General features: G+C 45.7%; 1 protein-coding gene across 1 annotated transcript; it reads left to right on the plus strand.

Moving 5' to 3' along the window:
• Positions 1-3764: 3764 nt before the first annotated feature.
• Positions 3765-20114, plus strand: adcy3a (adenylate cyclase 3a). The gene is made up of 21 exons (XM_036538563.1): positions 3765-3952; positions 4692-6167; positions 7494-7643; positions 8891-9021; positions 10153-10264; positions 10843-10970; positions 11598-11756; positions 12813-12978; positions 13331-13447; positions 14207-14349; positions 14609-14770; positions 15257-15344; positions 16257-16373; positions 16639-16910; positions 17020-17101; positions 17616-17774; positions 17956-18102; positions 18249-18365; positions 18941-19067; positions 19427-19551; positions 19866-20114. Exons 2-21 carry the CDS (start codon positions 5493-5495, stop codon positions 20046-20048), a joined length of 3360 nt encoding a protein of 1119 aa, XP_036394456.1. The 5' UTR covers positions 3765-3952; positions 4692-5492; the 3' UTR covers positions 20049-20114.
• Positions 20115-20770: the final 656 nt, after the last annotated feature.

The following is a 20770-nucleotide window of genomic DNA, read 5'->3' on the forward strand; positions in this document are numbered from 1 at the left end:
CTACATACACGTCAGCAACGCTCCCCGTGCGTGATCGCGTCATTGGAAATGCGTCGCCACGCAGGCCGTACTGCCAAAAATAAAGTGATGCTGTGCTGCGTATTTGAAAGAGTAATAAGACCAAATTTAACGATTGTGGCTTTTGGTGGTGTTCAGAAGTAAACCCGATATAGCACTGCCACCACATTTACAACATTCACGTATTCCTGTCCTACTTTGTATTTTTATGAGGCATCGATTGTACATATGCGTTAACTTGAGCAAACTCAAATTCTGCACATATAATGTCCGCAGTGTCCAACTCTTTTGGCCCAATCTTACCAATCATGTCCATTATGGCTGCCAGACATGTTTTCATTTACATATGTTTAACTTTGGCAAATACCCTTATCCAGGGTGATGTACAAGATGTACACGAGCACATTTAACAATACATTTACATTGCTGACATGCAGTAGATGTACGTTTCCGGGGAGATGTACAAGATCAGTACATTCAACAATACATTTATATTACTGACATCCAGTAGATGCTCTTACCTGGCATGACTTCAGAAGTCAAACACAGGGCATACAGCAAAACAACACAAAACATTACACAAACAAGGAGACCACAATCCACACACTAACAAGAGCCAGTGTCAAACACACAAGGCTGAGACCACAAATACACCACAATACCTGATTCAAGTTTATCATTCCAACACAGGAATCATAATAACATAAACCCAAGGACATCCCTGGGTTTATGTTAATGTAATAGTATGTTAATGTAACAAACATTAAAAAATAAATGAAAGCTCCCCCAGTGACTTCCCTAGATGAAACCCCATATATGGACTCCCTTGTCTTTGCATAACTGAGTCTTCATGTGATGGCTGCTGCTTCTCTTTTCCATACATATCAGTAACAGCATTCATTCATTTCACATTTGGAACACTTTTTCAGGTGTTTCCTCTGGATCTAAAAACACATCATCATATCTCATGGTCCACAGCCATGCTAACCTATATCCAATATGGATACAAAATGATTTTTTTTTTTTCATTAGTTCAGTCACATGTTGACTCACCAAGGAATTGCTTTCACTAAAATTACATCAGTTAGCATTTTTTGAGGTTTTTCTGCACCAACATCACTAGCACAAATAAGCATGGTGCTATTGCAGGGCAGTGATTCCATGTAGGATTATGGCAATTCCATGTATTTTCTCCTTTCACTTACCGCAGCATATCTGTGTCATACAATCAGTTCCAAATCATGCCAGAATTAACAGGGCACTGTAAAATAAAAACGCAAAACAAACCCTTTTCCTTGCTTTTTTCTTCATTTATACAAACATTCTCCAAACAATACATCTGTGAAGAGATGGAGTACAGATCAAACAACATTCTCTGCCAGCCAAGGTGATATATCATATCAACCGATGACCATTGCATTTTTAGATGAAGTCCTCACACCATGTCAAGAATCCAAGAATACAAAATATTGCATTACGGCTTTTCTTACAATTATTACCACAATTTTCATTTCTCTATAAAGATGTGGTCATATTTGTTAACATACTGTACTTTCATACCCAATTGATGTTCTATGTGTATGAAGTTGTATGTGTAGTCTGCCGTGTACTTTGATTCCCTGTAGAGGGCGCCAGCAACAAGTGTATAGATTCTGCAATCCAGACCTTTTTCACAGGAGTGAGGATCAGTTTGTGCTGGATTGTTGAAATGGAGACCTGTCTGGCAGACTATCTCAGTATGTACATATTGTACCCACTAAATTGGAGATGATCTTCTGTTCAGGTGATTCTGCATTATCATTTCAACTGAACCTTAAATTTTGTTCTAATGAATAAGTAAAGTATTAATGGCTAGGATTGTTAGGATTATAGAAGAAAAGCATCTTTCCACAAACAACCAAAGATTCATTCACAAACCTAAATAGTGAATGCATGTTTCCATGCTTGAGAAATAAAATGTACTACAGAGGCTGCATGTTATTTTGGATTTTGATGTTGCACCCTAATGCGTTAATAGCTGTAATGTTTTCTTACTTAAAGCCAAATACATAAATAATTTCAAATCCATTCATACTTATTACAGCATCGGCTTTGTCAAGTCCACCACAAAGTGTATTGTATTGTATTGTTTTTTTTTTCTTTGTCTGTTTCTGAAGTATATTTAGTGCTGCACCTGTCACTGATAATTTTTTACATATATTCCTGTTATAATCAGTGCTTCATGTCTTACTGTTAAATTGTTGCATCAGTTCCTGCTACATTCAGTGTTTTACCTGTTCTTTAAGATAATAGTCAATATTTGTCAGTGCTTGGAATAAAACCAAGTCATTGTTATGTCTCTTGCAATTTCACGACAGTCAGAAATGACTGGTTTTAATGTAAACACACATCTGTTTTCTCTGCAATGAAAACCATTTCATCTAATTTTCTGGCAGGTTATATACAACGTTTGTAAATTGAGGTGCATTCTGGGAAGTTGGAATGTCATGCATTAAAAACAGACTAATTGATGTATCATTTTAGAGAAATAAAAGACAGCAGGAGAGGAGCTGTGATGTGATGTGTTCTATCCTTTGTAAAGGTCATCAGTTCGAATATTTAATTGATCACAAGCTCAATACAGGGTTTCACTGGAATAATCAATATGACCCCATGGGGGTGTCAATAAGAACAGCTAGTCTCGGACAGGTTCTAACGCAGATACACAAAGAGGCATACGCCAACACCTCTTCATTACCACAGCACACACACGCACACACACACACGCACGCAAGCACGCACACAAACAGAGGCATATGTAACTATGTACATATGAACAAAAAAGTCCTCAACACAACATAAACACATACACACATAACCCCAGAATGCAATGCAAATACACATGCCAACAATTCTTCATCAGAAAATAATCAACAACTCTTGTTTTTGCTGCATAACAATGAAAATAAAATGAATATAAGAGGGCTGTATTGCTTACAGTAACGGGGACAAGAAAAAAAAAAGAATATTACGAATGTGATTGTGTAATACATTATTTTGTCTCTTTTGTGTTTACATACTATGGCCACACATTTCGTGTCTGTGTATATGTGTGCGCGTGTGTGACGACAAGCAGCGCGTGCCCAATACCGTGGGGGGAGACGGAGAAATGGGACCTGCCAACCGAATGGCAATTAAAGAACCTTAATTGACTTTCCACTCGTGCATTCTTCATTGACGATTTTTGCCAAAGAATGCTTCTAAAAGTGAGGGGGAAATTAAAACATAAAAAGAACCGCAACAATGAATAAGCAACAATGTCAACAACTTGCAGATACAGTTCTGAATATTAAAGCGTGACAGTGTGCAATCTACCCCACGACACTGACCGACCTTTATGTGCACTTCCTTTCTACTGTACCTCTCTCACAAGGCTGGATTGAAATCCGCTAGCAACTGGAATGGTAGACGCCAATGACAGAAAAACAGGAAAACACGTTGTATATACCACGTATAACCCAATATCAAGTCGAGGAGAGAGATGCGACATAGACTAGGCTACATTCGGACATATTTGGAATGCGTTCATTCACTCCATAAATAAAGTAGACAAAAAGCCCGGTGGGGTTGTCCACTGTAGCACACTTACATTTCTGCCTGCGTAATTATCTCAAGTGATGCAGAGGAGAGAGAAGGGGAGAGAGGGACGGGCTTGTCTGGGGTAGAGAACGGGGAGGGAGGGGACTGGCTTGTCTCGGGGAGAAAGTGGGGATCGAAGGGAAAGGAAGAGCTGTTCCGTGTTTTCTGCGGAGGACAGCGAGTCGTAAAAATGCTTCAAAGAAACCCTTGAACTTAACACCTGGGAGAAGGGGACTACTGCACTCAGCTGAAACCGTTTTTATGAAAAGCGTGATGTCAAGAGGAAAGGAGGTTGAAAGTATTTTGTGAAGCCATGGTAAGCGGATGCAATTTGTTGTCGGGTGGTGTTCTTTCACAGCATCTGGTACAGTAGCTAACAAATCGAGGCGTGCATGTACGCGACAGTTGAAGAAACAGAGAAGAATCTCAGCTAGCTAGAAAATCTTATCCCAATGTGAAAAGCAGCGCTCGTGTGAGCGTCTCTGTCGCTATTGCTTCGTATTTTGCCTTGAGTCCAGTATATGATAATTAATATCCTTCACCGATTAACGAGAGGCAGTAGCTATCACTGGTCACGGTCACATTTTAAGTCCTACACGGTGACTCTAAACCGTGTGTTAGCTTGCTGTTAGACCATTAGAAATAAGGGTAGACCTGTGACCACGTACAGATAGACAGATTAAGGAGCAAGCATTGTATTTTGATCACTGAGTGACCTTTATAACTAATATCGAAGGCAGTCTTTTTTTGATTATTGCCTTTTCATATTGGAAGAACGCAACATGTATTTCCTGTCCGTGTTTGATGGACTCGCATCTCTGGCAATGCGCGGGTCAGACCGGAGGGCATGAACGCAGGAGTTCTTTTCTTTTTAGAACATCTGCCTACAAACGAGCCGGAAAGACTAATTTTATTACAAGCATCGCTTGCTACCAGTATTTTTGATTTTTCGGTGTTTTGCTTGAGCGAATTTGTCAGTTAGCTAGCAGTGTGGCATGTTTGCGATTTTTTTCCTCACGAATATAATTTTGTCGTGCTGGTGTCTTTGCCTGTAGGAGAATATAGAACCCTTTACTGGCCGCAGTGCTTCCTGCATCCAATGTTCACAGTGTGTGCGAGATTTTACCATGGAAACCCAGAGCCAACGATGGTGTCGGCCTCGGCGGATTGGAGGCGGAGAAAGAGCCGACTATGTAAACAACAATTAATTTTAAAATATTACAGTTTTTACCAAAATCTCTAGTGCATTGAAAGCCTTCGTGGACACTTGGCATCTTCAGACCCCGAAGAATGGGGGCGAATAGAATAGTGTAACATCATAGCTAATTATAGTTCTGCAATAATGGACATTTCTAAGCGATGACAATGAAAAGTCCAGCTCAGATTTGGGCGGTTTATACCGTATCTGTGGATGAGGTACGGATGTGTCTGATTTAAAAAGCATCACAGTGGACGTAGTATTATAAACGAGGCCCGGTTCCAACCTATGCTCCATCCATTTGATAGGCTAGATTGTATTTCCGTTGACCGGTGGCATGAAGGAAAACGCAACGACATCCGGATGCAAAGCAAATTCACGGTGCACTAACAGGTGTCGGTAAGAACGTTTAATAAACATGCTATTAACATGTAATTGAAACCAGTTTCAACATGCAAGGATTGACAATGAAGACGTCACCAGGAAACGATACAACAGTGAGTTAAACAACTAGAACAGTCGTGCTGTATGCTGAATTCAAATGAAAACCGGATGGATATTTAGGGATTTGCTGCTACGACCCAAGGATTTCATTACACCTGGAAACCTCCATAAGAGATTCGCACCTTAAAAAGGCCAAACAGAGAACGTGTTAGAAATGCCGCGGAACCGGGCTTTTTCCGAGCCGGAGTGCTCGGCGGAGTATTCGGCGGACTGCTCAGTGACTCTCCCCTCCGACCCGGGCCAGGCCGTGGGCCGCACGCATGAGGTGACGGTGCGCAGCTCCGGGTGCTGCCTGTGCCTGCCGCGCTTCATGCGGCTCACCTTCGCACCCGAGTCGCTGGAGAACCTGTACCAGACCTACTTCCGGCGGCAGCGGCACGAGACCCTGCTGGTGCTGGTGGTGTTCGCGGCCCTGTTTGACTGCTACGTCATCATCATGTGCGCGGTGGTGTACACCGGCGACAAGCTGGCCACCATGCTGGTGGCGGCGGTGGGGCTGCTCACCCACGTCCTCCTCTACCTGTTCTGCCGCCTGGGCCTGCTGCCGGACCGCGTCGCCCGCCGGGTGGTGCCCTACGCCCTCTGGGTGCTCATCGCTGCGCAGATCTTCTCCTACCTGGGCCTGAACTTCGCCCGCTTCCACCAGGCCAGCGACACGGTGGGCTGGCAGGCCTTCTTCGTCTTCTCGTCCTTCCTGACGCTGCCGCTCCGCCTCACGCCCATCGTCCTCATCACTGCCCTGTCCTGCGCCATCCACACACTGGTGCTGGGGGTCACCATCGCGCAGCAGCAGCAACAGGACCTGCAGGGGGCAGCACTGGGGAGACAGGTGAGGGACACTGAGAGACAGGTTAGAGGCAGTGAGACAGGTGAAGCAACACTGGGAGAGAAGTAAGGGACAGCTGGAGATACGTTAGTGGCACAAAGACAGGTAAGGGGCCATTGGCAGACAGGTAACAGGGGGCAGGTAGGAAATTTGGGGCACAGGCAGAGACCTGTACAGGGAGACCTGTAACGGACAACATAAAGACAGATTAAAGGTACAGGGAGACCTATAGGGGGCACAGGTATACATATGAAGGATAGAAGGAGGTAGAAAGTGTTGAAGCATTTGTGACAAGCATTTTATTGATGGATGTGTGTAAAGGCATTAGGAAATACACTGTTTTTTCAGTCCTGTCCCAGGTGACCTGTTGCACATGCTGGTTTTAGTTTCAGCTGGAGTTGCTTAGTTGTGTTTGACAGCACTGTTGAATGCACTGATCCTGATTTTACATCTCTTGACTGTCATCTGTTGTAAGACAGTTGTGGAAGACATGTGTTGATGGGGATGTGTTGGAAAACAGCTGGAGGAGGACATGTTTTATCAAATAACACTCATATTTGAATGTCCTTTGCCCAGACACTCCATGAGCCCATGAAAAAAGATATCACAAATGGCTGAGAAAACAAACCCCCTTTTACTTGAAAGTCCACCCTAGTGGGTCATAACATACACCACACTGGAGCTCCAGAAGGTGGAGGAGAGACCTCTGAGTAGAACTGTAGAATTATGCCAACCCTGAGACTGTGGGGTGTTGCCTGGTTTCCACTGACCCACCTTAGCTGTATGTGTGCTATTCTAATGTGAACCAATATGGCGGTTTCATGCATTTCAATCTATGGATCCTCACCTACTGTTTAAAAGCAGCTGACCTGGTGAAATCATTGGATACTGGAAGTTTATGGCACTGCCTACACCCAGCTGTGTTGCGTTCAGTCCTAGTCCCAGTGTGTGAAATGATGACTGCTTTTGAAATTTGTGCATTTGCACGCTAGCTTATGGAAGAAGAAATCTTTGTCCTTTCACACTTGAAGTGAACATGTCTGTGCTATGATGCTAAGAGAAAGCATTGAAAATTACACTTTTTGGCATGGTATTTTATGCAGGTCAGTGGAAACTGAAGTGAATTTCAAAATGCAGCTCTGACCCTGATTGGTATTTTAGGTTTCCAATGCAAAGTATCCTGGGAAGCCATTGTGTAGAAACCAATTGCATTTGCATCTCACACAGACTGGTGTTTTATTTTTTGCTTTTTTTGGATTGTGATGTGGTGATTTTGTGTTTGTCAGTGTGTGTGTGTGTCTTTCTAACTGTCTGACTGGTGCATTCCAGCTCCTGGCGAACATCGTAATTTACCTGTGTGCCATCACAGTGGGCATCATGTCCTACTACATGGCTGACCGCAAGCACCGCAAGGCCTTCCTGGAGGCACGGCAGTCCCTGGAGGTGAAGCTGAACCTGGAGGAGCAGAGCCAGCAGCAGGTGAGGAAAAGAGAGAGAGAGGGGGGATGAGAGAGCGGGGACGGGAGGAAGAAAGAGGGGTAGAGATGGAGAGAGAGCGAGGGAGAGAGAGATATGGAGGTGAGAGAAAAGGAGGGTGGGTGGATGGCAGAGGGAGGGGGAGAGTGAGAGAGTGGAAAGGGAAAGAGAGAGAGGATGAGTGAATGGAGTGAGGAGGAGGTGATGATAGAGTGAGGGAGAGAGGAAAGAGTATAGGGAGAAATATTTACAAGAGAATAGGTTATCTGCATCTGTACAGGAAGTATGTAAAATAGATAAATTAAGATAGACTTCTTAGGAGCGATGCAGTTTTTCTCTTCTTAGAATCTAGCTACTTCTTAGAATGTACTTCGCAAATCAGACAGTCAACTAGTCAGTGTTTTAATTCTGATTAGTTTCTATGTTATAGCACTTTTAGTAATGTTACTGTCAAAGTAATTGGAGAACATAACATTTAAAAATATGACTGAAATAGTATTGGTAGAGTGTCTGTTGGTGTCTCTGAGTGCTGTGTTAGTGTTGTGTCAGTGGTTCGTAAGGGTGGTTGCTGTGTCTGTGCTGTGTCATGTCTCTGTCATTGCCGTGTCTGTGCTGTGTCACGTCAGTGTGAGCGCTGTGTTTGTGGTCTGTCAGTGACAGGGTAAAGCAGTCGGTCTGCTCCCTTCCTCCTTCCTCCATTCTGTGCCTCAGCTGTTGCCACAGGGCATCCCTGATTGCTGCTATTTACAGAACAGACGTTTTATGATACAGAGGGAGTGAGGGAGAGAGGAAGGCTGGAAAACCGAGGGAGAGAGAGAGTGAGAGAGAGAGGCAGGGAAGGGGTGTGTGTGTGAGAGAGAGACAGAGAGAGGGGGAGAGAGCGAGAGAGACACTGATAAGACCATGGGAGGAGAATATCCCAGAATACTAATGGAGAAGCAGGGGCTGCTGGGAGACGGGGGCTGCCAGCCAGTCAGAGTATCCAGCGGCTGGGAGTTACCATGGTGACCAGCCTCAGCTCAGTGTCCTGTTTTTCTCTATCAGGGGTCTGATCAGAACACACAGCTCTGCCCTGCTCCTATTACACCCTCATGCTGGTGTGTTCATGTGTGTGTGTGTTCTTGTGTGTGCACGTGTGAGCTCACTTGCGTGTGCGTGTGCATGTGTATGCGGGGGGTGAGGGGGAGGGACGGGTCATTAGCCCACTTGTTGTGTGTAACACAGGGGTGATTGTGTTCTTTGCTCCCCAGGAGCGCCTCCTGCTGTCCATCTTGCCAAAGCACATTGCTGACGAGATGCTGCAGGACATGAAGAAGGAGCCCAGCCAGAAGGAGATGCAGCAGTTTAACACCATGTACATGTACCGGCATGAGAATGTCAGGTAAATGGCGCCGTGTTGTCAGGGTGAATGGCACTGTGAGGCCTGTCTGGTGAACATTACATTAGATTACATTCATTTAGCAGATGGTCTTAGCGGCTTTCTGCACAAAGGAACAGAGGTGTATCAATTCATGTTGAATGAGCAACAGTGTCAGACCAGGCTAACAACACTCCCAGACCAATGAGTTTGAGCATAACACTGTTGAGGCCCTACCCTAAGTTAACTTGTGTAACTTGACTAGACCAGGGAAGCCAAGTATGCTACCATCAGTCACTAGATCACATAATCCAAAACACATGTAAAATAAACAGCAAATACTACAAGTAGCAGGTGTTAGGGGGCAGAGATTGAGGTGGAACATCACCACATTGTCAGACACACATCAGATAATGGCAGCGCAGGTCTCCCTGATTACCTCCCCTCTTTCTCTCCTCTCTCCCTCTGTCTCTCCTCCACTCCTCTCCCGCTCGCGCTCTCTCTCCTCCGTCTGCCTCAAGGAGGGAGAGGAGAGAGAGAGTGAAATGTCTGCATGTGCTGCATTGCAACTGTGGGTGAATTAGATTACGTTTTCAAAGTACATTTCCTGAATATCTCTTTTTCTCCACATTTTGCAGTGAAGCGGGGCTATGTGTCTTGTTATGTGTCACAGTGTGACCACAGCCTGTCCTCTCCAGACAGCCAGGTCTGCTAGTCTTAATGGCCAGACTGCGCCATAAGGGCTGCTGTTGGTGAATGAATGAGACACCGAGTTTCTGTCCTCTCTCCTTTCCTCTGTCTGTCTTTCCCCTCTATTCTCCTATTGTATTACTGTCCTCTTTTCTCTTGTGTCTCTTCTCCCTCTTCTTCCTCTCCTCTCTTCTCCTTTCTCCCCCTTTCTTGTCTCTGAACAGTAAAGCTCAGTACTGTATGTTTGCAGAGGTGACTGCATTACTGCATTTGATGTATCATGTTCTCTGGAGGTGAGACCAGGTGAAGGAGTGTTATTGAGAGTCGGGTCGTAACAGAACCAGTGTGCTGTGTGTGGAAACATTTTGTTCTTGATTCAGTCATGAGCTGGATTTCACTTTATTAGCCGTTCACCATTCTCGTTTTCTCTCCTCCTCTCCCTCTCTCTGTTTCTCTCACATGCAGTATCCTCTTTGCCGACATCGTTGGTTTCACACAGCTGTCTTCAGCTTGCAGTGCACAGGAGCTGGTCAAACTGCTCAATGAGCTGTTTGCTCGTTTTGACAAGCTGGCTGCTGTGAGTGTCTCCCTCTGTGCCTCACACACACACACACACACACACACACACACTCACACGCACACACACACACACACACACGCACACACACACACACACACACACACACACACACAATTGGCAAAACATTCACTCACACAGGCACACAGGAAGCTATGACCGTATCAGGCTAGCTTGTTGTGTGTGAATCTCACCTGGCCTCTCCTGTGTCTAGTGTAGTTTTAGCTGGGTCAGCATTTCCTGTTTCTTGAAGGTAGCATGTTGAATTTAACAGAATTTGCAGAGCATGGCGCAGTACATTTTTAAATCTCAGTGCTTTTTCACTGCTTAGAAAAACCTGTCACTGAATGTTGTTCTGTTCACGCCACAGTATTCCAGAGGCGTGGAAGAAATTCTAGGTGTACACCTCTCCTAGAGCAAGAGATTCAGTGTGTTAACTATTCATAGAGTAAGAAATGAAATTTGTGTACTACTTTTATCAGTGAGAGATTCCGGTGTGTTCTCCTGTACTGTACTGGTTCTCCTGATCATCTAAAATGTAGCCCATTCAGCCATTACCAGGCTTGTGTTTTGAATAGAAATACCATCAGCTGAGGATTAAGATTCTGGGAGACTGTTACTACTGCATCTGCGGGCTGCCAGACTACCGCGAAGACCACGCCGCCTGCTCCATTATGATGGGCCTGGCCATGGTGGAGGCCATCTCGTGAGTGCTGGGCAGGGCACCGCTGGGCAGAGCTGGGAAAGGCTGAGCTGCATGCTGGATGTAGTAGTCACATTTCTAAATAAGGCTGTATTTATCTGTGTATTGAGGGACCATCCATAGACCATGTGTGGTTTTAGTGCATGTGCGCATGCCTTATGAAGGATGCTGTTGTGCGGTCTCTACTGCAATTGTCCTCCTTTGGACAGTTACAATACAGTACCAGTAAAAAGTCTGGATGCACCTGATTAAGATAATGGAAAGAATGCAATCAAATACATTTTGATCTAAAATATTATGTTTAAATGCTTGAAATTTGTTGCATAGTGAAGTTGATGCCTATGTATGAATTTCTTTTAAAAAAATATTAATTTTAGAAAATATTCTTTGGATACTTTGAAAAATCTAAAATATAAAATAGTTTTGATTTGTTTAACACTTTTTTGGTCACTGCATAATTCAGTTGGCGTTATTTCTTAGCTTTGATGTTTTTACTATTATTCTAAAATGTGGAAAATAGTAACAGTAAAGAATGAGTAGGTGTGTCCAAACTTTTGACTGGTACCGTATATATATATATTTTTTACCAATGTCATACCGGCGTTGCTCTGACGCTGGCTGTGTCCTCAGGTACGTGCGGGAGAAGACGCAGACGGACGTGGACATGCGAGTGGGGGTGCACTCGGGGACCGTCCTGGGGGGCGTGCTGGGACAGAAACGCTGGCAGTACGACGTCTGGTCCACCGACGTCACTGTAGCCAACAAGATGGAGGCAGGGGGAATCCCAGGGTAAGGGAGAGACGCACAGGTCGAGCCGTTGAGGCGGGGATTCCCGGGGTAAGAGTGGTGCTTTCCAGTCAGGTTGGGCAGCTCTCGCTCCGCTGCATGTCAAGACAGAACCCTGTCCATGAAACCTCGTGCGGTTTTTGCCTCGAAATGATACTGCCAGGGCAGTCTGAAATGAAGACCTCAGCATTTTCAATAACACGTGAAGTTTCACAGCCCGGTCTTGCTCTGTCCAAGCTGTTAACTAGATAAAGTCCAGCTGAACTGTGTAACCAGTCTTTGTGTCTGTCCAGTCACGGATGAGTTGATTCTGTTTGATTGCAGTGTGAGACTCAGCTGAGAGTGACCTGGAGAAATATATGCAGTTTTAAGAGACTTGTGCTCATTTGCAGGCTTTATCTTCGCATAGCGGGGCACTGGCCATAATGGGGCAGTAAGAGGAGTAGTGATAGTTGCATAGCTACATCATAATGTCTTTTTAACATTTAATGGTAAGTCCTAATTAAACTGCATGAAGATCTCACCGATAGTGTGCTTACTAATACTCCATTTTGACTGTGTCACCTACAGCTTCTGAAATATTTGGCTTTGTCCTTCATTTTTGTGTATTCTAATAAATGTAAATCATTATCAGTGGTTAATCTCTAAAGAATACGTTCCAGCATTCTCTGGTTGGAATTAGTGTAATTTACTGATGACAGCTGTCATGCTTAACACAGGTGTTATCACCAAAGTGTGGCTTTTTCCCATGTGAAAGGGACAGTTTAACCAGAGCTGACTGTCATTACAGCACTGTCACTTTCCCTATGACTGAAATGTTTCCCTATTTCATCTTAGAATTGTAGAAATGTTCTTTTAAATGAGAGCAAATATTACATTTGAAAGTATTGTTCAAAAGAAAAATAATTTTTTGAATAGTTGAAAAAATGAGATGAGGAGCTCATTTGGCTCACAATCACGAATGATACACAAACCAAAAGCCACTAATGTCACACAAACCCCTGTGTGTGGAGGCACATCTGCATGTGACCTTTGACCTTTGGCCTGTCTTTGTCACAGGCGTGTCCACATCTCTCAGAGCACCCTGGAGTGCCTGCATGGGGAGTTTGATGTAGAGCCCGGGCACGGAGGCGACCGCTGTGACTATCTGAAGGAGAAGGGCATCGAGACTTACCTGGTGGTGGTCCCCAAGAGCCCTGTGTGCAGGAACGGCATAAACGGCGTGGCAAGTGTCACCTCAGCTCACCTGTCACCTTACAACACCTGTCACCTCACCAAACCTGCTCTCCTGTCACCTGAACGGATCTGTCGCCTTAGCAGTCTTGTCACCTTAACAGACCCGTCAGGTTACAGCACGTGTTTATAACACTTGTCACTTTAACACACCTATCACTTAAACACAGCCATAACGTTTACACAGCCATAACTGTAATATAGCCATCATTTTAACACAGTTGTCACGCATTTCAGCACAACAGCCATCTGAATATACCTGACCTCTCTCTCTCTCCCTCCCTCCCTCTCCCTCTCCTTCTCCCGCTTCCTCTCTTTCTCTCTGTGTGCTTTCGCTCCAGAAGCTGTCTGTCACGTCGTCCAATGGGAACTCTCCCCTGCTGATCAACACCACCGAGTGCAACGGGAGCGTCCACACAGCCTGCACCACACCAGAGGAGCCGGAGGAGCTGGACACACGGGTACAGCTCACCCCAAACCCTAACCCCATTGCCTTAACCAACGCCACCCCAAACCCTAACCCCATCGCCTTAACTAACCCCACCCTAAACCCTAACCCCATCACTTTAACCAACCCCACCCTAAATCCTAACCCCATCGCCTTAACCAACCCCACCCCAAACCCTAACCCCATCACCTTAACCAACCCCACCGCAAACCCTTACCCCATCGCCTTAACCAACCCCACCCTAAGACCTAATCCCATTGCCTTAACTGAAATTTTAGCATTTTAGTTTTTAGCTGATTAGTATTAGTATAACAACTATTAATAATAGTAAATAACCCAGGGTTTGTTAATTAGTGAGCTACCATATCTGTTAGCAGTGTGCCATTCATTCCATTAATTTGGGCCATAGTCTGTTTTTTTTTTGTTCATTATTCCTTGGCTTATCCATGTGATGTGCAGGTTGTTACAATACGTACTTGTATCACAGTTGTCTATCATTTTTGAAGGAATTCACCTAGTTATTCTAACCCTTGGAAAATCTTTGTTCTGCTTCATTCTGCACCATAAAAAAATGGTAAATCTGAAGTCAGTTTATACCTCTAATGGCTCACTTTTTGAGAATTAAGTATTTATGTAATGGCAGAGGACCTAATTGTTAATTAGGAAGAAAACCTACACGTTAAATTCAGAATCTTCAGTATAATGTATCTTCAGCATACACAGACACAGCATGGGAAAGCTAGTGTGCCTCCTCTGTTAACTCTGTCCTCAGGTGGTGAACCCCTCCTTCCCGAATCCGAGGCGTCGGCTGAGGCTTCGCGACCTGGCGGAGAGGGTGATTGACGCACAGGAGAACGAGCAGGAGCTGAACAAACTGCTGAACGAGGCACTGCTGGAGAGAGAGACCGTGCAGGCGTAAGCAGAGTGTGTGAGAGAGAGAGACCGTGCAGGCGTAAGCACAGCATGAGAGAGACCATACAGAGACACAGTGTGAGGCAGAGATCATAAAGACGTACAAAGACTGTGAGAGACTCTACAGACAGAGAGGCCATGCAGACACAATGTGGCATAGCATGTTTTTGTATGATTGAGTGATTTTGTGTGAGTTAACCTCTCCCCTTGCCGTCCTTCTGTCTCTGTCACGGCCCCTCTCCTCTCCCCTGCCGCCTGGCAGTCTGAAGGGCACGCACACGAACCGGCTGTCCTTGCGCTTCGTGGACCCGGAGCTGGAGACCCGCTTCTCAGTGGAGAAGGAGAAGCAGAGTGGCGCCGCGTTCAGCTGCTCCTGCGTGGTGCTGCTGTTCACCGCGGCCATGGAGGCGCTCATCGACCCGCTGTGAGTACACAAAGGACAACCACGGCGAGCACACGACACTCACAGCATGCAGCACACGCACCACATCAGGCTCTGTGAACAGACACAAAGAAACCACAGCAAGCACACACAACACGCAGCACCCATTACACTGACCACTTCAAACTCTGAGTCGACACAACAACCACTGCCCTGACAGTAAATGCGTGCATTACATAAAAAGTTTTTCATGTCTTCTGACACTTTTTATTTCTTTCTTAGCTCAGCAGTTTAGTTGACACCTCTGGTAGTTTAGATGTAAATAAAATGAATGAACTTAGTTTCAATTATATACTCTTTTTAAAATATGTGTCATGAGGTTTGTGATTAATATTCAGATACTGCCGTTAAAAGCATAAGTGCTTCATCCATATTAGATCAAAGGCAAAGCTGTTAAAATGAGGGTTTTTCCCTCCTCTCTCCTTCTTTCCCCCCACCAATTTCTCCCCCTCTCTCTCTGTTTTTCAGATTGATAGTGAACTACGTGACCCTGGTTATCGGGGAGGTCTTGTTGCTTATTCTCACTGTCTGCTCATTGGCTGCCATCTTCCCCAGGGTGAGTGCCTGGCTCTTCTGAACCAGCCAGTCAAAGACAGGTGTCCCTCTGAGACCAGACAGCAACACACCTGTACTTCTTCATACATGCACATTTGTCATGCATAATACAGTCTGTGTAGCACTGCAAGATCAGAAGTACAATCCATGCAGTAAATATAGGAGTGTTACACTAGATAAAACAGGCTGGAGCTGTATTGGCCATTCAGTTCATTTTGCTGTAACATAGTCAGTACCGCACAGCACATGATTTTGTTGTTGGATAATCAATGCTGTGTAGTCAGGTGCAGTAAAGCTACCATCTAAATTACAGTGTAGTGATAGTCCACTCTTAAAGGGACAGTTCAACTGCACACTTAAAGGTACAGTTCTTGTCCAATCTTAAAGCGAGAGTCCATATCCACTCTTAGAGGGGCATTTCCTCTACACACGGAGAGCAGTCGGATCCCTACACAGTATTGATCTTGGCCAGTCTAATTTTGTTTTGCCAATGTGTGAACCTTCATATGACCCAGTGCGAGTGTCCTTGAGTCGGGACGCATTGTTAAAGAACCTGTGGTTTAGAGCAATGTGGTGCATGCCCCACCCTCATCAGCACGTGTTCTGAACACACGCCAATGGTCTTTCGATAACCTTATTATTCAGGTCACTTGAGTTTCAATTGACTTCTGTTATGCACCATCATTGATCGATACTGTCACCTTACATCCCCCCACCCCCAAGACACACACACACACAATCAGCAAAACATACACAGGACATACATACAGCTATTATATACACATCAAAGAACACTAACTAATGATATGCACAGAAACAGACAATGAGAATTTAAAAATAGCAGCAGTGATATGCTGACGTGCTTTGGAATTGAACAGTGTGAGGGGTATTAAGCCATGTGCGTGTGTGACAGGTTTTCCCCAAGAGGCTAGTGTCCTTCTCCACATGGATTGACCACACGCGTTGGGCGCGTAACACCTGGGCCATGGCGGCCATCTTCATCCTGACCATGGCTGACATGGTGGACATGGTGAGAAATAACTCCTTATTTTGTCGTCTCCATCCTCCTCCTCCTCTCACATTTCTATATCCTCATGCTGTGTGGTTGTGTGTATGATTATTCAGGGTATGATGCAATGTTGCTGTACTCTGCTAGGCCCCCTACCCATTCCTTGAGGACCTCCTTAGTGTTGCTTTAGCTGTCTCTCACACTGCCTGCTGCTGAGTGTGATGCCTGGGTGTGATGCACCCCTGAATCTGAGTGCTGTGGCTCTGACGTTGCTCTGACGTTGCAGCTGAGCTGCCTGCAGTCCCCTGCCCTGACGCGGAACAGCAGTGCAGCAGCTGCACAGGGCCTGAGCGGGGAGGGGGGCTGTGTGGAAAACCCTAAATACTACAGTTACATCGCTGTGCTGGCACTCCTTGCCACCACCATGCTGGTGCAGGTCAGTCACATGGTCAAACTCACTCTCATGCTCCTCATCACCGCGGCAACCGGAGTGGTCAACATCTACAGCTGGAGGGACATTTTTGACCAGTACGACCAGGTCCGCTTCAAGGAGTATAGGTGATTACTCTTGTTCTTGTTCTCGATGATGTCGTTATTGTCATTGTTATGATTATGGTCATAATCATTGATTTACTCTTGAGTGCTCTTTTTCTTGCTGTGTTCGTAGGGACTCTCTGGTTCCCTCCAAATACGCCATGACAGTGATGGTCTTCATCATGATGATCAGCTTTTATTACTTCTCCCGCCATGTATGTAGCATCATCCTCTTCCTCACTGCACCTCCTTTCAAATTCTCACTGTTCCACCTCACTCTTTCTCCTCACTGAACCTCCTTGCTGCTCCTCCTCACTCCTTCTCCTCACTGCTCCCAACTCCCTCTCCTTCTCCTAAATCTCACTGCTCCTCACATTTGGAAAGCATGAGGATCTGTGGAAAGGAGCGGGTTGTACTGGCATGTTTGGGTTGTAAAGGGAGCCATCTCTTCCACATCAACAGATGAGATCAGATATGTACGGTCAAGGTTGGATCTCAACGGTTAGAATTCTACATCCATGTTCACACTGAAACCGACCATCTCAGAAATAAGAGGGTAAAATAAAATCAAACTAGAATCATTCACAAATATTCACTGTGTCAGCAGAGAATTGGCAGCCCTTTGGTTACGAGCTCTGCTCCATACCATTATGCCACACTGCTACCCTACTGCTTCCACAGAAGGTTCTCTCTGAGAGACACGTAGTCACCCCTCACCCACTGCAATAGGTGGAGAAGCTGGCACGTACACTGTTCCTGTGGAAGATGGAGGTCCATGACCAGAAGGAGAGGGTGTACGAAATGAGGCGCTGGAACGAGGCGCTGGTCACCAACATGCTGCCCGAGCACGTGGCCAGGCACTTCCTGGGCTCCAAGAAAAGGGACGAAGTAAGACTATGAGGCGCTGTGTGACACTTTGGGACCGTATGATACACTGTGTGGTGATGTGTAATTCTGTGCTATGCTGTGTAACCCTCCTGTGGTCCTGTCTGCTTCTGTGTGGCCCCGTATGATGCTGTGTGGCCCTGAGTGGCACTCTGTGACGCTGTGTGATTGTGATCCCACGTAGGAGCTGTACAGCCAGTCCTATGATGAGATCGGAGTGATGTTCGCCTCCATCCCCAACTTCTCGGATTTCTACACAGAGGAGAGCATCAACAATGGGGGCATCGAGTGCCTGAGGTTCCTCAATGAGATCATCTCGGACTTTGACAGTGTAAGTTGTTGCTGCCATTGTTTGAACATACTGTACTTTAACATAGTTCTTACATCTGACTACCCGAAAATAGATCTATCATTAGCACTGAAATATATGTGGCTGTGAATCATGACTGTCTGACCTTTGACATTTGACTGTCCCAGCTTCTGGATGAACCCCAGTTTCGCTGCATCACCAAGATCAAGACCATTGGGAGCACCTACATGGCAGCATCGGGTGTCACACCAGATGCAAACACCAATGGCTACACTTGCCTGAAGGTAAGGCTTACATCTACATGTGCCTCAGTCCCACATGTACCTACCTCAGTCCTACCTACAGCACACCTATGAATGTCTGAAGTGGACCTGTCTGAGGGACATTCACTGCTACATTACACCTACTCCTGGCTTACAGCGTTTTCACATGTACTGAATAAGAATGGGCCTCTATTTGCACTCAGAATGCTAATAACGTGAAATCTGGGGTATGGAGGCAGTTGAATCATAAGAGTGGTGGATTAGAAACAGATTCTGTAGCAAGCTTATGCTGGGCAAGAAGTCCTTTAGTCCACACTCATGGGAGGAGGCTAATTACATCTGAAATCCTCCAATAAATCCATCTGAAAACGGATGCTGTGGAACATGCTCCTGCAGTTCCATTTTCCCCAATATTGAGTGTTACATGAGAAGGTGATTGGCTAGACCCTGAATGGTGTATGTGCAGAGGTCCCTAGTCACACCTGCTTGAGTCACACCTGCACCTATCGCAAAGTGTCGATGATGGTGATGATGATGATGATGATGATGATGATTATGATGATGATGATAGCTTTCGAGCTTTCGTATGTCCACAGAAGGAGGAGCTTTCAGAAAAAGAGCGTTGGCAGCACCTGGCAGACTTGGCTGACTTCGCCCTGGCCATGAAGGTCACCCTCATGAACATCAACTACCAGTCCTTCAACAACTTCATGCTCCGCATTGGTTTGTACTGAACTTCCTGCTACTTCCTACCTCAATTGTCCTCTACTCAGTTTCAATAACAGGTTTCAATTTCCTGTTATGATCACACAGAGACACTTCTCAGCTTCCTGTTACTTAAGCAGAGACAGGTACTGACCTCATGCTCCACATTGGTTGGACGCATCCTGTTCCGGATCCTGACATTCACGCAATGACAGGCCTGAGCTCCTTTCTGTTCACAGAGGCAACATTCACCTTCCTATTGCTCACATAAAGATAGGTCTCAGCTTCCTGTTACTCTCACAGGCCTGAACATTATATTCACTCAGCTCAGACACAGGCCTCAAACCTGCATGCGCATGTTTTTTCCTCCTCTCCAGGGCTGAACAAGGGGGCAGTGCTGGCGGGAGTAATCGGTGCTCGGAAGCCTCACTACGACATCTGGGGGAACACTGTCAATGTGGCCAGCCGCATGGAGTCCACTGGAGTCATGGGCAACATTCAGGTGAAGCACACACACTGTACAGACGATAATAATTGAGGATTAGACAGAGGGGCACACAGTCAGAGGAGGTCAGTGGAGGAGTCGGTGGTTATAATCAATTCATGACTCTGTAAGGAAAACTGGAGGGAAATGAATGCAGTCCCAGGCTGTTTTAGGGAGGGCCACATGAGGGACTGTATATAAGGCTCTGAGAAGAGTTTGTACTTAAAAGTGGATTAGGTCTGACCACTGTAGCACAGAACTGGAAGATTGGACACCGCATTGTTCATGCATAAATATGTCCCAACCAACAACCTGGACACTGTTGCCCCCAGGTGGTGGAGGACTGCTATGTCATCCTGAAGGAGTATGGATTCCGCTTTGTTCGACGAGGGCCCATCTTTGTGAAGGGGAAGGGGGAGCTACTGACATATTTCCTGAAGGGGCGGGACAAGCAAGGATCCTTCATTAACGGCTCCTCTGTCACTCTGCCCCACCAGGTGGAGGACAGCTCCTGACCCACATACACTGTCAGACACACATGCTGACACACAAACACACACGCACACACTCTCTCACACAGCCAGACACACATGTATCAACACTCTCTTACACATCCACACACACAGTCTCTCTCACACACAGTGTTACATCAGACCCACACCATTGCACATGTGACCACGTACACGTTAGCCGCTTTTCCACAAGAGACCGTAGGACCAGGAACTGGAGTAGGAGCATCAGCCAGGACGCTCTGGTGTTTTTCCATTGTCGTTCTGCAATGAGAACTCTGGCCCCCGACATCACTTGCTTGGTCATGCCCAAGCAGAACAGTTCCCACTCAAGACGAAGGGGAACACAGAAAGTCGCTGTAATGACAGCATAACTGATCTGCAGTAAGGTTGGATTTATAGTCAGCCAATGAGCAGAACTCACTCGGCCGCAAATGTGAGGTGATGTCATCATACGCCGCACAGAGTATTTTAGAGCCCAGTACATGGAGATTTTTTGCATCTCCACAGTTTTTCTAACTCCATGTAACCATATGATACAGTACCCCAGCATCCACTGGAATGTGTACTGCCACCTAGTGGTTGTAAATGAATTACTTGCATGGAAAATGTATTTGCCAGAAATTATAGGGAATTACACCTTGTACAATGTACCAGACACAGTCTGTTATTAGAGTAGGCTTGGGGGAGTATAAACCGAGCAGAGGTGTTGATTCACGTTAGACATG

This window comes from Megalops cyprinoides, chromosome 10 (assembly GCF_013368585.1).
Source record: "Megalops cyprinoides isolate fMegCyp1 chromosome 10, fMegCyp1.pri, whole genome shotgun sequence".
NCBI classification, from domain to species: domain Eukaryota; kingdom Metazoa; phylum Chordata; class Actinopteri; order Elopiformes; family Megalopidae; genus Megalops; species Megalops cyprinoides.

Coding starts and splice junctions, on each gene's coding strand:
- adcy3a (XM_036538563.1), top strand. CDS start 5,493: ATGCCGCGGAACCGGGCTTTTTCCGAGCCGGAGTGCTCGGCGGAGTAT. Junction 11,757..12,812: donor GAGGCAGGGGGAATCCCAGG/GTAAGGGAGAGA, acceptor TCTTTGTCACAG/GCGTGTCCACATCTCTCAGA. Junction 19,068..19,426: donor CAACTTCATGCTCCGCATTG/GTTTGTACTGAA, acceptor CCTCCTCTCCAG/GGCTGAACAAGGGGGCAGTG.